Genomic DNA, 18,238 nt, shown 5'->3' on the forward strand with positions numbered 1-18,238 from the left:
GAACGAGGCCACCTTATCCCGTAGTCCAGCCAATCACGCGATTCACATTCGTATATAGAATAGAATAGAATAGAATTCAACTTTATTGTCATTGCACATGCACAGGTACAGGGCAATGAAATGCAGTTTGCATCCATCCAGAAGTGCTTTAGTGATATAGATATATTACAATATATATTAGCAATAATATAGATATGTGAGTGTATTACAGTATACGCAGCTGTAATATATACGCAGATATACGCAGCTAATCAACGTGGCTGACAGGCTCTGACAGCGTCCTTATGTGCGACACCGGTGTTTTAGCAAAGCGGCTGATGTGGAGTGAAGCCACGTTAATGACAACGTGTACAACCATTGGAGATGTGAGCAGGACAGACGGAACAACTGACGGACAAAGTGAGGACTTTATACCAGTTTATAAATTGTGTTGATCGGCCACGTAAAACCAGAGTTATGATAAAATATCTGCAGTGTTTGTTTTCCTTCCTGAATACTGTCGTTGTTTATATTTACTGCAGGAAGAAACGGTAAAAACGGCGTTTTATAAGGAAAACGCTCGAAAGCCTGTGAGCAAAAACAATACCAACCCCCAGCCTTTCCTATTGGTGGAAAAATGCACCATGTCGACCAATCAAAAAATGATATGGCAACATGACATTTAGTTGTTTAGGAAGGGGGAAGTTTTAGGAGTGACGGCGTGTTTGAGATGCGAATGCCAAGTTTAGCACAAATCTTGTGTAGTTAGAGTGTAGTTAGTGTGTAGTTAGTGTGTAGTTAGTGTGTAGTGTAGTCAATAGTTTTGTTGTGTGTGTCAGAACAATGGTTTACAGGTGTTACAGCAGTGATACATCTGCTGCTGTCAGGCCTGCAGGTATCAGGCTGTTGTTCTCCTTCATCTCATAGTGGACAGAAATTATTTTTTGCAGCGGCACAAATAATTTGTGTGGCATCAGATTTGATGCAGAACAGCTGATTGTTCTGTAAATAGTTTGAAATGTTTATTTAAAAAAAACGCCTTGGCTGCATTTTTAGGTAAACAGCTGCAAAACACTTTGTTTGCAAAACTCAGTTACTTTTTTGAAGAAGTCACTATATAATTAACTGCCCAACATTGGTCATTATTTACTGTATGTTGCAGACAGAGTTACAGACTCTCTCCCAGACCACAGACTCATAATACAAGTCAGAGCAAAAAAATAAATAAATAAAAATAAAAAAGAAAATGTTTTTAAAATTGGAGTTCAAGTTATTTTTTACTTCCATAGTGTTAACATGCTACAGGTCACGAAATAGATTTGTTTAAATTTTCATTGTAAGTGGACTAAAGCAGTTAATTAAAAGTAGTCGAACATAAATGCTGTAATTTGATTACTTTAATAAACATGTAACTTGGATGCTGGCGTGACCACAGTGCACACGTCTGCCGTTGCTCACAGTGCGACGCTCAGGGAGTTTGTGTGTTCAGACACGTGAAACATTAGAGGGAACATTGATAATATGTCTTATTGCAACACGGTCTAGAGTTAAAGCAACCAGAGGACTTTCCATGTTAAACTACTGAAACCAGCACGCAGCTTTTACTCATAAAGACACACGACCGCCAGCAGCATCGGCGCGCCATCCTTACCTTGCAGTATGATGGAAGTGTGATGTTGAGATTGCATATAGCATTTTGTGCAAGTGACCTGTAGTTCCTGGGTTCTTTCATAAATGACAAGCGGCCACACGGCTCCTGAGTGTTGTCTCTGATCTGCCAAAGCCAAGCGGGTCAACGTTAGCCAGCTGCTCATTGCTAAACCGATTCCATGTTATACGAAGAACATTGGCTGACACTTGCAGCACTTGCTCAGAAGAAATAAACGATGACTCACTTTGATGAAGAGTGCTAACCGGTTCTCCTTGAAGGCGTAAAAGCTGAAGAGGTGATGTTGGCCGCTTTTCGTGAGGGGAACAAGGTTACCAAAGCAGTCTGCATAGATAGGTTTGCCTTCCAGGACCTAGTAAAGGTAACACATGCATACATGATGGAATAATCACGCCTGACATCTTACATGTTTACACCCTTCTTTAGATATTTCTTCTTCTTAGACTGGAGTCGACCGCTCAAAGGTTTTTTATTTTATTGGGGTTTCATTTCCGAACTCTGTCTTGTATAACTTGGTGTTAGACTCCCTCCGCTCTCCTTTCTCACCTCTACATCTCGGCTGCGCGCCACCTCGGCGAAGTTCTCCTGCTGTTCCAGTGTTTTATCAATCTTGTCATCAGTCATGCAAAAGCAGCGCAATCGGGCCTCAATCGGGTCGTGGGTCTTGGCAAAGATGACGAACTTGGCCATGTAAGGGACACAGATGATTTCCCGATACACCTGAGTGGAGAAGTTGACCGTTTCCTGGACTTGCCGACAGTCTATGAGCCAGAACCTAGAAATCAGAAGAGGGTTAGGAGCGAGCTGGTGTCTGTGGCTGATATTTGGTTCAGCTGGTTTACCTGGCAGACACGTTGGTGGTAAAGGACACGCAGTCATTAATAAAAGTTAACGGAGTAGTTCCTGTTATATCCTCCCACTGGGCTGGCGTTGTTCCACCTGCGTGACATGAAATGTTAGAATGTGGAGACGCGTCTCAGCTTCACCCGTTAAGATTTGAACTTTTCTACGGCTTCTCTAACCCGTGATGCTACAAAGCAATCGTAGGGTGGGTGTGTCCCCTCCAAAGCCGTTGAGGACGGGGTCGGAGTTGCTCTTGGGGACAGGGATTGTCATGGTGATGGGTTTATGAAATTTCCTCCTGCGCGGCTCCAGAGTGACAATGGGACTGAAGCTGGCCTTGTTCCCCAGGAGCTTCCTCACGACATCTATGCTCACTGGCTGGGCCTGCGAGACAAGAGGAAAGCCTGGCTGTGAGGCAACTGTACGCAGACAGCACATGTGCTTTATCCACCTCTTTCTAGTCCATTTAGTAAAGACATCGACATGAATCACAGCAACTTAAGAAGGTTGAGTCTGTTTTGTTTCCATGGTTTAAAACTAAAGCTCTGAATATTAAGAACAACATAATGACAGCAAAACAGAGAACATATAAAAGCTAACCACACTCTGTTTACCTGCAGTCCAACCCTGATCCTCTTGGTCAGCGCCCCCTCAGGAAAAACTGCCTGAACTTGAGGTACAACGGTGCTGCTGAGGATGCCTCCTTCAGGACCAATCAGATTGCTGTCTTGCTTGATGCGTGACACCACAGCAAAGTATTGTGGGAAATCTCTAGTGATGATACGGCAAATGCGTTTCCTCTCCAGCTCTTCGGGAGTTTCCAGTTCTGCAGAAGGTGAGACAGAAAAGACGTGATCAGGCCTTTATCGTTTGACGCCGCGGTGTCGTCAGCCAGTGTCGGAGACTGACCCTCGTCCATGCCGTTGAGTATCTGGTTGAGCTCCTCTTGAGTGTGTTCACAGTGATGCTCCTTCCAGCTCTCTCCTGTTTCGCTCCTCAGAATCACCAGCTCGCGCTCCTTCCCTCGGAGGGCAGCGAAGTGAGGGATCTCCACAATGACAGGACTGGAGGAACAAGATACGCTGGGTAAGTCCAAGTAAAACTAAGCGCGTGGTGTGATGGAATATAACAGGTTAGTGAGGTAAGTCTCCTGTTCTTTGACTGTTCATCTTTGTATCTGGATACGAGCCCGACTGTACCTGTGCTTCAGACACAGCATCGCTCCTCTTGCTCTGGCTTCACTGCTATGTAAATTACAGTTTATTTTTTCTGCAGCTGATGTGTTGACATGTGGTGATAAAGAGCATCTCAGATAAACATGTAGAGCTGTGCTGGATAAAAGCATCTGCACCAGCAAATCTCAGGTGGATTCACTTGAATCACAACATTCAAGTTGATTTATGATCAGTGTGTCGTCCATTTGTAATAGTTAGAAAACGTCACTCTGACACTTACCTGATGAGCACAATCACAAACTAGTTACAACGAGTATCTACAAGAAGCGTCCTGCAGGCCAACATCGGGACAAACACATATTTCTATGTGATATTTATATGGTTACCTGGCCTGTAGTATTTGTTTATGTTTCACTCTAAATACTGTTGATGTTATTTTATGACTTTGACCACTCAGGCAGGAGAAACACATCAATTTAAAATATAGTGAAAAGGCCAAATATTGCCTGGTGACATCATGTGATTTCTTATAAACTCGAAATAAAAACCATACAGAGCCGATCGCTGAAGCGTACACTCATATTCTCCTGCTTCCCTTCGACTTACAGGCCACACAACCATTTAAATTTCACACATAAGTGAGAGACAAATCTTCCCCCGAGAATGAGAAGAAAGAAAAGGGAAACGGCAAAGCAGGAAGGAGAGAAGTGACAAGCAGTGGCTGGAAGCACGGACACTAAATGAAGTGGATTATGCAGCATTAGCACAAACACGACAGCACAGTAACAAAGAAACTGGCATCCATGGATTGTTTCATATGCAAAACCACAGACTGGTTTCCACCCTACCCAAGAAATCTGGTCCCCGGTGGACCAAGCTGGAGGATTCGGGTAACCAAACTCTCTCCCTCATTTAGAGGTGGGGGGGCACTGGGGAGGTGGAGTTTACTGTGATTGACCGAGCGTCCATATGCAGCAGTGAGGAAGAAAGAGCACACACAATGTTTGGGTTGAGCGCCGATTTTCTCTTAGCTGCACAGTTAGGACGTCCAATAGAGCATCACGAAGAAATGACAAATAAAAACATACAACATTTACCCCAAAGCTGCGCTTATATTTATACTCAAGTCCTTCTTTTCATAATAAAGAAGACTGACTTTGTAGTTCTTTGCATTTCCATAACACACACTGTGTTGGTCACTGAAGAAGTCCTCTGATAAAGCCAGTTTGAATCTGTTAGACTATTATTCTGCATTTTTATTCAAATTAAATCTGTTTATTTGAAATGAGCTCATCATTGTGGCCGTGTGGGGCTAGTTTCACTGCAGAGCTGCAGAAACATTTCACATCACAGCAAAAACTTCTGTCATCTGCAGCAAATCTGTAACTGTGACCATCTCAAACGTTACCAGCAGAGGGCAGAGTTTCAGTCCACATATCAAACCAATCATGGTGCGAGACACTGCAGCTGGAGTTAATAAGAAAAGCTGTTTCATCAAGTGTTAGGGAGAAAGGTTAGAAAGAGTCGCGCTGCAGCTGTTATGAAAGTAAACAGGCCATGCTGGCAGACCGCTGGCACTGGGAGGAAGCGAGAGCAAATACAGAGACAGTCTGAGTCAGGCAGAGGCTGGCAAATTAATCTGAAAGAAAAGGGCAGCACTTTGTAACCTTTGCATTTATACGGGATACAAATTAATAACAGGATAGATGTTCAAAGGAAAGAAGCACTTTTCGTCCTGCCTGGAAACTTATTGCCATAAAACATTCAAAGCTACTAGCAAATAATATTATATCATGTGTATGTGTAAGGCGCCTTGAGGCAACTGTTGTTGACATAAATAGACTTCAACTGTTAACCTCCACACATCCAGAAGCTTCTACAGTCACTATTCCTGTCTTACCCAAGGAACTGGGCTCCAGAGGGTCCCACCTCGATGAGCCTGCTGGCCAGACCCTCCCCCTCAACCATCGGGGGCATGGTGGCCAGACGGTGCCTCTTCACCAGTCGGCACGTCACTCTCGTCGGGGCGCTGCACTTCCTCGGCGGGATGATGATGCGGAGGCCGTTGTGTCGACAGCCGCGCATGGCTCCGCCCCTGGCGTCTACCATGAAGCTGACCAGGAAGCTGAGAGGAAGCAGGAGATACATGCACGAATGAGACGCCAATATTGTCCGGTTCAGTCTAATTCAGCTCCATTAAGTGGTGAGAAAGCAGACGGCAAAGCTTTGTTTGGTTTGAACAGTTTGTAAGATGCACACTTACACGAAGGACCACCGCTGTTTACTTGCTCGAGTTTTTGAACACAAGCAACAGTTAAGTCGTTAACTACGTATCTCAAAATCAAGAAGGCCCCGTTAAGACAAGAAAGCACGAGATATGAGGACTAAGGAAGATCCTGTCGGCGTGTTGGCCTGGGACACTTTTGTTCATCAAACTTTCCTTCTCTAAAGAAGCAAACACACTTTCTTCATGAACTATATGTATTTATGGTTTTTTCTAAGTGAGCTTATCTATCTTAGACCGTGAAGCAACAACAGCACAACTATAGCATAGTCTTAACTTTAGTGAACTGATTCAGCGAGGTCAGTAATAGTAAACTTAAGCTAGCTCACATCACGTAGCATTAGCCAATCTATGCTCGTGGAAACAGCAGACCAGAACAATGCATTTTCTTTATTATGTTTAATCTTCAAATAGAGATGTTACAAAAAAAGGATAGCTGCACTTTAACATAGACTACTCATTACCATGGACAACTCTATGATTGTAGCATGGTAGCTAACGTTCGCTCAACCTTTGGTTTCTGTTTTCTCAACACTGAATGGACGAGAGCTGCTCTGCATTCAGGTTTGACCTTCGCTCTCCATGCACAGTCACAAGTATGCGTATGGATCACACATCCCAGCGGGGTAAAGACCGACTGTGATGAAATGACGATATGACACTAAAGACGGTTCTTGGCTCAGCTTCAGCCAAACAAACAACCAGGTTAGAAAACCCAACGACAGACTTGAAACAGCTGTTAAAGTTGCTGCAGTTAAAAAGCTCGTAGTTGGATCTCGGGATCGAGCTGACGGTCCGCCGCGAGGCGAGCTACCGTCTGTCCCAGCCCCTGCCTCTCGGCGCCCCCTCGATGCTCTTAGCTGAGTGTCCCGCGGGGTCCGAAGCGTTTACTTTGAAAAAATTAGAGTGTTCAAAGCAGGCCCGGTCGCCTGAATACCGCAGCTAGGAATAATGGAATAGGACTCCGGTTCTATTTTGTGGGTTTTCTCTCTGAACTGGGGCCATGATTAAGAGGGACGGCCGGGGGCATTCGTATTGTGCCGCTAGAGGTGAAATTCTTGGACCGGCGCAAGACGGACGAAAGCGAAAGCATTTGCCAAGAATGTTTTCATTAAAGTAATGTTAGAAGACGAGATTAGAGTAAACTGTAAGTTTATTCTAATAGTCTCCACACCACGTGGCATGTTAGTAGAAATGCACAGTTCACGAGACACTGAATGAAGTCGACAAACATGTCCTCAACCTTCAACCTTATCTAAACTTTCCTGAACTTGCAGTGTCATGATGCCAACTTTGGAAAATCATTCAGAGAGTTTATGTTTAATTTACGTTCAGGCTGAGAATACAGGAATATACACGAGATGTTGTCTGTCGAGGACGGTGCAACACATACACCTCTCCATAGGGAGAGCACACTGAGCGGAGAAGGACGGTGATGAAGGGGAATGAGGTGCAACCAAGGTGCAGAAGGTCACCTGCTGTGGTCTCCATGATCATGGCACGGAGAGGAGTGGCTAAAACAACAACCACAACAGACAGAGAGGAATCACAAGTCAGGCAGAAGAAATCAGAGAGGGAGAAATCCCAGCAAGTGTAAAAAACGAGCAGAAGGAAAAGAACAGGGCTCAGCAGGATTTCCATCTACGAAGATCCACAGAAAACAGTTTATTCACAGAACTCTGACAGTGTAAATGCTGTTTACGACTTTCCTTCAGTGCTGCTGTGCTTACCCTGAATGGACAGGGCTGGAGGACAAAGCCACGTTGTCCAGGTTCTCTGTGCCCCAGCTCAACCGGTACGAATCCCTCTCAGTCTCCCTGGCAAGGGATGAAACCTGGAACGAAACAAACCTCTTATCAGAGACCAGTCATCTAGGGCATTGAGAAGATCATGGGATATACTTGCTCCTGAATTTGACAGAAACATAATCCCCATAAAAACAGCAGGACCGTGGGTGGAGGAGTGGGTCGGGTGGGGTTGCAGCCCTTCTAAGGCTGAATCCTGAGAGCTCAGATGTGTTAAGTCTGACAAACAGAAATCAGGCTCGCTCAGCCCTTCTTTCATTGATCCATCCTCGTCTTTATCGTACTCACATACAAACAGTTTAGATTCACCAGTGAAGCCAACCCCACTAACTGCATGTCTTTGGAGTGTGGGAGGAAGCCAGAGTACCCAAGAGAACCCAGGAAGACACAAGAGGAGCATGCAAACTCCACACAGAAAGGGTCAGATGGTTGCTGCAAGGCAACACCGCCTCCAGGCTGGATAAATGGTGCTTACACAGAACTCCTCTGCTCTAACTCTAATTCCTCCAGGTGCTAAACATCCTCACACAACATCTTACTCACAGATTGATGTGCAGACTGAAGTAGCTGAGAATCAAAGCACTTCAGAGTGGTTAACAGTACAGTCCACAGCCACAGCCTGAGCGTCATAATTCCTAACCTTTAGGTTAACATCGTCCCACGGCAGCGTTTTAAGAATGCACAGAATAATTTACTACACTTTTTACACGTATACCACCTACTAACCACATCAAGGACGCTTGGGTTAAGGACTTGGAAGTGGACATATCGGATGCTTTGTGGGCCAATGGGTTGAAAAAGATTAAAGAACACTCTGTTAATGCCAGACTACAACTTATACAGTTCAAGGTCCTTCATCGTCTGCATTTTTCTAAAACAAATCTATGCAGCAGTTTTCCGTCTATTTGGTCTTTGTGTGACAGATGCAAAGCAATGGAGGGAACCCTTGGTCACCTTTTCTGGTCTTGCCCCACACTCGGGAGTTTCTGGGCAGAGATATTTAATATATATTTATGATTTAAAATTAGAGCCGGATGGTGTACTTGCAGTGCTAGGCTCCCTAACCTCATTGGCACTCAGACGTCCTCTTCAGAAAGCCTTAATGTTTGGCATGATTGTAGCTAGAAGACTTGTTCTTAGAGCCTAGAAATCACCATCTCCTCCATTGTTCAGGGTTTGGCTACGTGAGATGATTGAAGAGGTTTGCTATCGTTTGGCTGACACCCATTTTAAGTTTGTCGAAATCTGGGGCCCTTTTCTCGATCATATTAATTGGAATTTAACATAAACTTTAACCCATTTGACTGCACTTTGTGTTTGTGTGAAACCCTGATTCCTTCCTGGACATGTTTCCCACATCTTCTGGACTTGGTGAACTCTCTGTTGCCCTGTCTAACCTCACACAGAAGATCATCTTCTTTGGACACTGGTGTTTCTTTTGAACTTTTGATTTGTACTGGCTAACCGGTGTATTTTTTATTTTATTTTTTTCCTTTTCTTTCCTGTTTGTGTTTTTGTTGTTGTGTGTTTGGTTTGACGTTATGTAACTTTGAACTTAAAATCTTATCAATAAACATTAAAAAATGCACAGAATTAGTGATCTGTGTGATGATGCGGCGTACCTGGTGACTGGTGAGCATCTCCTCCATCATGCCTTCATGTTTAGAAGAGTAGTAGCTGTGGTGAGTGGGCGTGAAGGACCTGTCTGAACTGAAGCACACAGGAAAAACACAAGCATGAAACCTGTGAAGCCCATGATATCAACCCAGCACGGCAGGAAATTCATAATCTTTAAAGTTCTGTTCTGGTCGGGATCAATGTCCAGCAATTACGTGGTGAACAGCATGTTCAAAAGCTAAAACTGTACCTAAAGTGTTGGTTTAACAGCAGCGCTGCTGGACACACGAACGCAGCAGCCAAAGCATCTGATCTGTTTATTACATACGGCTGGAAGGCCGAGCCAAGCTCAGGGAGCACGAACACCATGTGTGCATGTCAACACGTTCCTAACTTTCCACCGCTCCAAGATTCCTGTGGTCGTTAGGGACATGAGATTGTGGTTTACCAGTGTAGTCACCGGTGCTCTCCCAGCTTTATAAAGCACCAACGGGAATACAAAGCTCTTCATGTGCTTAAAGCAACCTGGGTTTGAGCTGTGGGTCCAAAGCTGCAGCAGAGTTACTCTCTATTATCAGTTCTGCTTTTGATAGAGTAGATCCCAGCCTTCATCTCTAGACTGGAACAACACGTTGGAATAAAAGGGATTGTTGTGGAATGGTTTAAATCCTTCTTATCTAATCGAACCTTCTCTGTTAATCTCAGAGACTCATTATCACCAAAGACCGTGCTTTCCTGTGGGGTCCCCCAGGGCTCTGTCCTTTTTTCAATCGACATGCTTCCAATGGGCTCAGTTTTAAATAAATATGGCCTCTCGTTCCATTGCTACACAGATGACTCTCAGATTTACGTTCCCCTGAGATGAAAATCTGTGAATCCTCTGAAGGGTCTGTTTGATTGTCTGGAAGACGTTAAGGCATGGATGGCGCTACATTTTCTCAACCTAAATGAGCAGAAAACTGAGGTCATTGTTTTCGGTGCTTGTGACCCTCTTCACCTCGGCCCTCTCGAGATCTATAAAAAATCCTCTGCAAGAAATTTAGGACAAACATATAAATAACATAATCAAGGCTGGCTTCTTTCATCTCCGCCTCCTTGCAAAAGCCTTTCCTCTGTTTCAGAGATTTTGAGAAAGTGATCCCTGCCTTCATCTCGTCTCGACTTCCGTAATAGCCTCTACTCTGGTATTACCTCTACATCAATTGGCCGACTGCAGCTAGTCCAAAACGCTGCAGCACGGCTCCTAACTGGGATCACACATCTGCCATACTTGCATCAGTACACTGCGTGCCAGTCAGCTTTTGAATTCATTTTAACACTTGTTTTTAAGACGTTACATATATATCTCCCTGATTTCCTAACCCGATATTCTCCCCCAAGATCCCAAGTCCCAAGGTCGAGGTTAAAACACAGAGACCGGGCATTTGCCGTGACCGCTCCTAAGTTATGGAGCTCATTGCTCCTGCATGTCAGGACCTCTCCAACACTGGAGACTGTCAAACCCGTCCAAACACCACTTTTACTCTCTGGCTTTTAAGTCAAGATGAGTCTGTTTCTATTGTTCTTTCCATGATTCTATTTTCTCTTAATCTCTATTCTGTTTTCTCTGGTATGACTGTGTTATTGTGCAGTACTTTGGTCAACAACTGTTGTTTTTGAAAGTGCTATATAAATGAATAAACTTGAAGACTTAGAAGTCCAGATACGTGGATGGAGTCAGCACATACCTTTGCATTCGATTATGTAGATATGAAAAGGCAGACCGTGAAGTGTGAAGAGGAGAGGTTGCAAACAGACACAAAACATACAGGCTGTTAGCTGTTTGTGCATACACTGAATGGGGCGGAGCCAATGTGAGTAAAGAGGGTGGGAAGGGAAGAAATGCACAAGTAGGTTACATAAAATGTCATAAAAGGGAAAAGAGTGTGTTATTGAAACAGCTGTGTGAGCTGCAGCTTGTAAAGCGGTATAGAGAACATATGCAACAACTGTGCATGAATCATTTCATCCAGGAATATGTTTCACAGCGAGTTTGTCTCTGTCTTTAGCTTTTGCAGAGTTTGATGCACCTGTCGGTTCGTCCTCCCTCCAGGCTGAAGCGCAGGTAGTTCATCCCATCCAGGTACTGTCCTGGCAGGGAGTCATCTCCCAGCTCCCGCAGATCCTCAGGCCTCAGATACTCCCCTCCGTCGCCTGTCATCGTGTCGTCACCTTGAGAAGCAGAAATGAAACTATCAATGAAAAACCACAACTATAACCAACCACTGATGAGAAAACGCAGTGACGCACCTTGATGTTGGGATATTGTTAGAAATATTTTGGACACAAGTCAACAAATCTGTAATTGTGCTTGTTTTGGTTTTGATGTTCACAGGTGGAAACATCACAGCCAGTTACTCTACAAACAGGACATTTGAACATCTGGCTGAAAGTGGAAAACAGACATTGATGTGGCTCATGAACAAGAAACACAGGGCTGCTGTACAGGAAATCTCAACGCGTCGTCACTTTTGTGTCTCTAGTTAAGAAAACCTTTCACAGTTTAGTGGCTGCACTGACCTGCACTTCACAGCTTCTCGCTACAGCATCTCTATATTCTACTGTATTCTCATGCTTCGATTGAGGACTGTGCAAAGCAACTGTAAGGCTTATGCTAACTGCATAACAGTGATTTAGCACTATTACTGTTCCACTACTGCACAGCAGGGCTCAGCATCGCTGTTGGCTGCAGGACGCAGATGTTCAGCATGACTGTGTGCAGGCGATTAGTGGAGTCAACCCTCTGACTGTGTTCATGTATTATAACAGACATACAGATGGATTGGCACTTATAAGTATATTTATACTGAGCATATTTCACCCATGTGCACATTCACAAAGCGCTTTATTTTTACGTTTCGCTGTCTCTGAGCTGCCAGGCTCACTGAAATGCTGAAGCCTTGGTGATAACACGATAACAGCTGGAGGAGCCGGGAATCGAACCGCTGATGTTCCTGTTAGTAATGAGCTACAGCTGTGCAGCGTTACTGTCATGCAAACAGGTTTTAAGTCATACTTTACATTTAGAATAACTCTGGTTTGCAATTTTAAAAAGACAAATCAATAATATTATTATTTTTTAATATGCAACATCTTTCCAAATTCATGCAAGCCACTGGCTAACATTATCCAAGTGTAAAACAATCTTTTTTGCTGACATGTTGGCATGGGATGGGTGCTAACAACAGTCTCTCACTCTCTCCACGTTCCCTTTGTATAGTCACAACTGCCAGAGCAGTGTCAGCTAGGGATGCACCGATACCGATATCGATACCACATTTTCTAAAGTACTCGTACTCGTTAAAAGTCCCCCGATACCGAGGCACAGACGAACAAATTTAAAATTTAATTTTGTTTTTTTATAATTACTTATTCTGTAATATGTTGCATACAACATGCTTTTCATTTTAAATAAATGTTCTTAATTCCAAACTAGTCCCTTGTTTGTTTGTTTTTTGTTAAATTGTAGGACTAAAGCTGTTACCTGTAAATTTAAATCGCGTTTATATTAAGTACTCAATATCGGGCAGACCGTGTGGAGAGTGTGTTTGGTGGACCCAGGTGCGGACACAGACGCAGGAGGCAAAACTTGTGCTAAGCTCAAAGCGAACCTTTAATCAGGGCTGATACAGAAGGCAAAACAACAAACCATAAACTATGGGAATGACAAAAGTAAAAACCTAAACTGGGAGTAACTAAGGCTATGAACGAAGACCAGGACTGAACTATGACGAAGTACTGCGGACAGACTGTGAACACGACATGAGAAACTGTGAACGAGATCTCGGTGCTGGCACATGAAGGTGCAGGCAAACATGACTGGAGAAAGTGACTATGAACATGTCCAATACCGACTCTTGCAGACTAGAATCATGACGTGCAGCTAGAAATAACAGGGCGCATGAACAGACGACGCGACACTGACACGAAGACACACTGGGCTAAAATACACCGAGGAAGTCATCAAGGAATTAGAGACAGAAGGGGACACAGCGAGAAACACTGACATAAGACAGGAACATGAACCTTCAGAGTAAAACAGGAAACAAGACAGCACTAAACAAAGACGCAGACACGACACAGAGACAGAACTAAACCTGCAATAAACATGAGAACACAAAACCTACGAACGAATCCCTGAACAAGAAGAACTGAAACATAGATTCATAATCATCAGCATCATAATAAGGAAAGAATCCAAAATGCAAAAACACACCAAAACATAACTCAAAATCCTGGGTCAGGCTGAGCCAGAACGGTGACACAAGCAGGCATAGCAGCAGGAGAATGAATTAAGGGCTTAAAGGACAGTTAAAGCTTTGAACGGGACTCAGCTGTACTGATGCTGATCCCACCTACATGTGTACACTGTGTTCGTAGCTACAGCTGAATGGAAACGAGCCGAGCTGGAGTCATTGCTGTGCTCCTCATGTTTACAACTGAACATGATACAAGAGTGTTCCCTTGTTTTATATACTGGTCCATGACAATATGACATCATTTAAAACAACATCATAGGCCTGATGGTTGGAGTCGTGGAGCCCAAAGCTTAGTGGAGACCTCGGGAGTATCTAAGCTTAGCGCGATTTCCTCCATGCAAATTCCTATACTGATGTGCCATAACATTAGAACTTCCTAACATCCTCCTGTTGCATCCAGCCATGGACTCTCTGTGCTGTTAGCAGCAGATCCACACCTCAAACTCATTGCTGAAGCCTTTTTGCTTTGTTTCGGTGGTGCACTGAGGTCAGTGGGCACCCTGACTGCTCTGTGCACCCCTGTACACGACAAACTGATGCACTGTGTATTCTGACATAACCAGCAACAACCTTCTTAGCAGCCTGAGCTGCAGTATCATGCACCAGTGAGCCGTCCATGACCCTGCTGGTTCACCACTGTCACTTCCACGGACCAGTTTTGATGGATACTGATCACTACAGCCCGGGAACACCCCAAACAAACGGCAGTTTGGAGATGCTCTGTCCATTCCTGCTCGTAACACATCGCCTCTGAGGTTCACGTTCACATGCTCCCTGGTAAATCTCACCCGCTAACAGGTGCCGTGAAGAAGAAATTATTCATTCATGATGTTATAAAGTACATAATTAGTTGAAGTCTGTAGCCAACACACAGTGAACACTTGTTACTCTTGAACGACTTGATTGGACCTCTGGAAGAGTTAGTACAGTCCAGGCGTATTCACCATGCCTTCACTCCTACAGCAAACCTGCACACACACCCTCATGCTGACTACCTTCCTCATCCATGGAGTCGTCTGACATGACATCATCATCAGTGGTTTCCCATGCTGTAGGTAAACAGCACAGTCACAGGCTGATTGGTAAAAATCATTTGAAGCCACAAAGAGGGACGAACAGAAAGGTCCAACGTTCTCGTCTGATCTCAGTATCATCATTTTATCTGCTACATGTTACAACCAGTACAGTGGCTACAGATGCCAACAAAGAAGCAAATGTGTGCAGGCTATAAAGATTAAATGGAAATGGATTAACTGATGGAGGTTTTCCAACTTAAATGTATGATAAATGAACTCATGGCTGCAGGACCAGAGGTGGCTCTCTTCATTGGGGAGTGGGCTGCAGGCTCACGCTGTAGCTGCAACTTACCCTCTTCATCTGACACATCGAGTACTTCGGTCATGGTCTCTGGCACATTCAGCTTGTGTTTCTCCGTCACCGTCTGCCAGATCAGAGCAAACAGAGCCCGTTAAAAACACGACAGTAAGTTTATTAGGCAAAGCCAGATAGTACAGTTTGATGCAGAGCAGTTAGCTTTGTTGTCTTAATTCAACCGTGTGGTCATTTTGAAAAAACAGAGATTTGTACTGATGTAATGGCACGTATCATTTTTACTGTGTGCTCTCATATATCTCAGCCAGTGTTGTATTATTACGCCAAAGTGATGCGTTATAGTGGACAGATAAAGAAATGCATTGTTTTTATGAAGACTACAAAGTTATGTGAATTTCTAAATGTAAAAGATGTAGGGAGGTGTGTGTCGTGGGTAGCTTGATCCGGTTGTTAAGTCTGACGTCACTAGCCGTGTCTGGGCCTAAACTCCGCTCTAACAGGTGTAACAATTGAGTTTAACATCCAGGCATCCATGAAAACGGAATTTATGACATTTAACGGAGGTAGCAGGAAGTTAGCTCGCTAGCTTCTATCTAAATACAATATAGCATGTCCTGACTGTGGGGTTTTGGAAACAAATTCAAACGTACAGCTCTGTTATCACTTCCAGCATAAATGAAGACAGAAAACTAAACAGCAGTGGCGTTTGTAGGGTTACTGAAGTTTGGCTAGCCGGTATATAATGATGTGCTACGTGACCGCTAGCAACACAGCTATGTTAGCATAATTTAAACAAGCTAACTTTTTTTCCACTGGATAAAAGTTACCGTGAGTGTTCTCGGTGGTCAGGAACAAATGTAATCACATGGCAGGATGCTGTAAAAGGACCAAACTTCAGCCAGGAGAACAACTGAGATAATCCATCCACAATACGAGGTTAGTCATTCATATACTGCTGCATGGGCTGGGCTGTAGTTACATCCTAAGGTTTTAGAAACTGAGCTTAAATAAATGATTAGCGGTAATAAAAGCCGAGGGAGGTCAACAGTGATCACTGACTGTTTTAGGAGCTTTTTGAGATCAAATAGAAGAAAATACAAAACATTAAACATGTTAACAACACAAAAGCCATATTAAACGCAGACTACTTTAGACCCGGAAGTAGGATTCGTCACGTCATCACTGAACAACCGGATAGGCTCATAAAGGACAGAAGGGTCCTGACCCTGCAGGTCTGTGGAGGTTTCAGGTTTTCTGCATGAATTTCACTCTGGCTGCTCTGTTTTCCTCCAGCAGGTCAAAGCCAAACCTGAGAGTTTTATCTCTCTGCCAGCTGTCCAAGGTGTAGCCGGCCTATCGCAGCTCGGACAGGCTCTAAGAAGTGTGCAGGTGTGTGTGACGTACCGTGGTGGTGGTGATGATCTCTTCAGTCACAACCCTCAGTGTGTCCACTACAGAAATATAACCCAGCCTCCGAGCAATTCCCAGAGCTGTGTTGCCATTCTGCACAGGAAAGCAAAGCATTATACGTGTGTGTGCATGTGTGCATGTGTGCGCGTGCGTGTTAGTGTGTGTGTGCTTGCGTACCACAGTGGTAGCGTTGGGTTTGGCACCGTACTGCAGCAGCACATTAATGATGTGTGTGTTTCCTTGCTGCGCTGCCTGATGCAGGGGAGTGTATCCGTTCTGAAAGCACAGCAGAGGTGAGTCCTGTTTGTTCAGCTCTCATTAAAACACTACAGCTGCTTTTCAGTACCTTAGTCTTGGCATTGACACTTGCGCCATTCTGAAGGAGGAAGTTGACCATCTTTGCGTTTCCATAGTGACATGCTACAATCAGCGGTGTGTAGCCCAACTGTGAAGCAAAAACAGATCAGTTACATTTCTTTAAGCCATGAATAACAACACCAGAAGCTGTTACTGTTATTAAAGGGAAGAAAACCCTTTTTTCAGACCTTGGTCTGCTGGTCCAGGTTGGCACCGTTTCTGGCCAAAATCTCAGCAACGGCCACTTTGTCCTCCTGAGCTGCCAAATGAAGGGCAGTCAGGCCACTCTGCAGGAGCAACACACAGACACACATTAACGCTGTTAGCTTACAATGCATGATAGTGCCCTATACCAAACTATCTAGCTTTAGCCATTACTCTGCAGGATACAGAAGCAGAGGACAGGAACTGTGCACAGTTTATTATCATTATTCAAATTTATTTCATTCCATTTGTTGTCTGAACCTTTTCTTTTTTACTGTTGACATTTCCAATTGTGGACACATTAGTAGCTTTATTAACAACAGCATCTCTAAACAGGGCAAAGATGCATCACATGCTCTGGGTGAGTTTCCACAGTACCTTGGTGGGAACGTTGATTTGAGCTCCTTTGGTTATTAGCAGAGCGGCCATGTCCGCATGACCCTCCTGGGAGGCCAGATGGAGTGGAGTGACCCCCTGCTTGGTCAGGATGTTAGTCTCTGCTCCGTAACGCAGCAGCACTGTGGCGATCTCCATCTGGTTCTTTTTAGCCGCAATATGCAGAGGAGTGTAGCCGTTCTGATTGGTGCAGGACACACGCGAGAGTTGCTGGTCAGCAAATGTTGAATATCATTTTTACTTTTAAGACGACTGTTTATCAGAGAGTTTGGCAGTGAATGTATGCTGATGCTGTCACTCACTCCTCACATATGAGTCAGTCACACACGCTTTCATTAGTGTGAATGCACAGGCTGTGCTCTATTGTGGCTCAATAACACATAGACTATCCTGCTGCTTCAAATGTAATGGATTCATCAGCAGCTGAAGCAGCAAACACTCTTTCTCCTCCTGAGGGAATTTCAGATATCATTGAGGCTTCAGAGACGTTTTTGAAAGCAGTCTTTAAAAAACAGGACAGAGCCGTCGGCTGTGACGTCCCTCTGGCTCTAGCTTGTAACTAGCTGGCTAAGAACAATCCTATTATATACTACATCTGTGCTCTGTTGAATCACCTTTGCCATTGTGTGTGGTGACGCTCCTTTGTCCAAGAGCAGGAGCGCCACATTCTGGTTATCATAATGTGCTGCGACGTGGAGCGAGGTGAGGCCATTCTGTAAGGTATGGAAGGATTAGACAGAAGCTTTAGAAGGTGAGATGAGTTAAAGTAATATTAGACAGCATCACCAGGCTCTTATTATGAACACAAAAATGTGCATGAAGGAGCAAAAACAAGATCATTGATGTGAACAGGCACCTGTTAGCTTTTT

General features: G+C 44.2%; 1 protein-coding gene across 3 annotated transcripts in view; it reads right to left on the reverse strand.

Annotated features, from left to right (window-relative positions):
* ank2b (ankyrin 2b, neuronal) overlaps nucleotides 1–18,238 on the reverse strand; it is an 87,296-nt gene that overhangs the window by 27,833 nt on the left and 41,225 nt on the right. The window contains exons 17-36 of one of the 3 annotated variants that reach the window (XM_085450187.1): nucleotides 17,984–18,082; nucleotides 17,352–17,549; nucleotides 16,958–17,056; nucleotides 16,759–16,857; nucleotides 16,590–16,688; nucleotides 16,407–16,505; nucleotides 15,039–15,111; nucleotides 11,442–11,583; nucleotides 9,378–9,465; nucleotides 7,681–7,784; nucleotides 7,426–7,464; nucleotides 5,567–5,791; nucleotides 4,515–4,613; nucleotides 3,401–3,555; nucleotides 3,106–3,317; nucleotides 2,671–2,875; nucleotides 2,491–2,587; nucleotides 2,195–2,423; nucleotides 1,875–2,000; nucleotides 1,631–1,753 (exon numbers count right to left, since the gene is read on the reverse strand). In XM_085450187.1, the coding sequence (XP_085306313.1) occupies nucleotides 1,631–1,753; nucleotides 1,875–2,000; nucleotides 2,195–2,423; nucleotides 2,491–2,587; nucleotides 2,671–2,875; nucleotides 3,106–3,317; nucleotides 3,401–3,555; nucleotides 4,515–4,613; nucleotides 5,567–5,791; nucleotides 7,426–7,464; nucleotides 7,681–7,784; nucleotides 9,378–9,465; nucleotides 11,442–11,583; nucleotides 15,039–15,111; nucleotides 16,407–16,505; nucleotides 16,590–16,688; nucleotides 16,759–16,857; nucleotides 16,958–17,056; nucleotides 17,352–17,549; nucleotides 17,984–18,082 (2,610 nt within the window). The remainder of the gene's footprint in view (nucleotides 1–1,630; nucleotides 1,754–1,874; nucleotides 2,001–2,194; nucleotides 2,424–2,490; nucleotides 2,588–2,670; nucleotides 2,876–3,105; nucleotides 3,318–3,400; nucleotides 3,556–4,514; nucleotides 4,614–5,566; nucleotides 5,792–7,425; nucleotides 7,465–7,680; nucleotides 7,785–9,377; nucleotides 9,466–11,441; nucleotides 11,584–15,038; nucleotides 15,112–16,406; nucleotides 16,506–16,589; nucleotides 16,689–16,758; nucleotides 16,858–16,957; nucleotides 17,057–17,351; nucleotides 17,550–17,983; nucleotides 18,083–18,238) is intronic. The other 2 variants (XM_085450188.1, XM_085450189.1) reach the window with 2 other exon arrangements.

This window comes from Copadichromis virginalis, unplaced genomic scaffold, assembly GCF_057382275.1.
Source record: "Copadichromis virginalis isolate Kocher_CV1m ecotype Utaka unplaced genomic scaffold, C_Virginalis_male_GT1.1 unmapped_scaffold_1, whole genome shotgun sequence".
NCBI lineage: Eukaryota > Metazoa > Chordata > Actinopteri > Cichliformes > Cichlidae > Copadichromis > Copadichromis virginalis.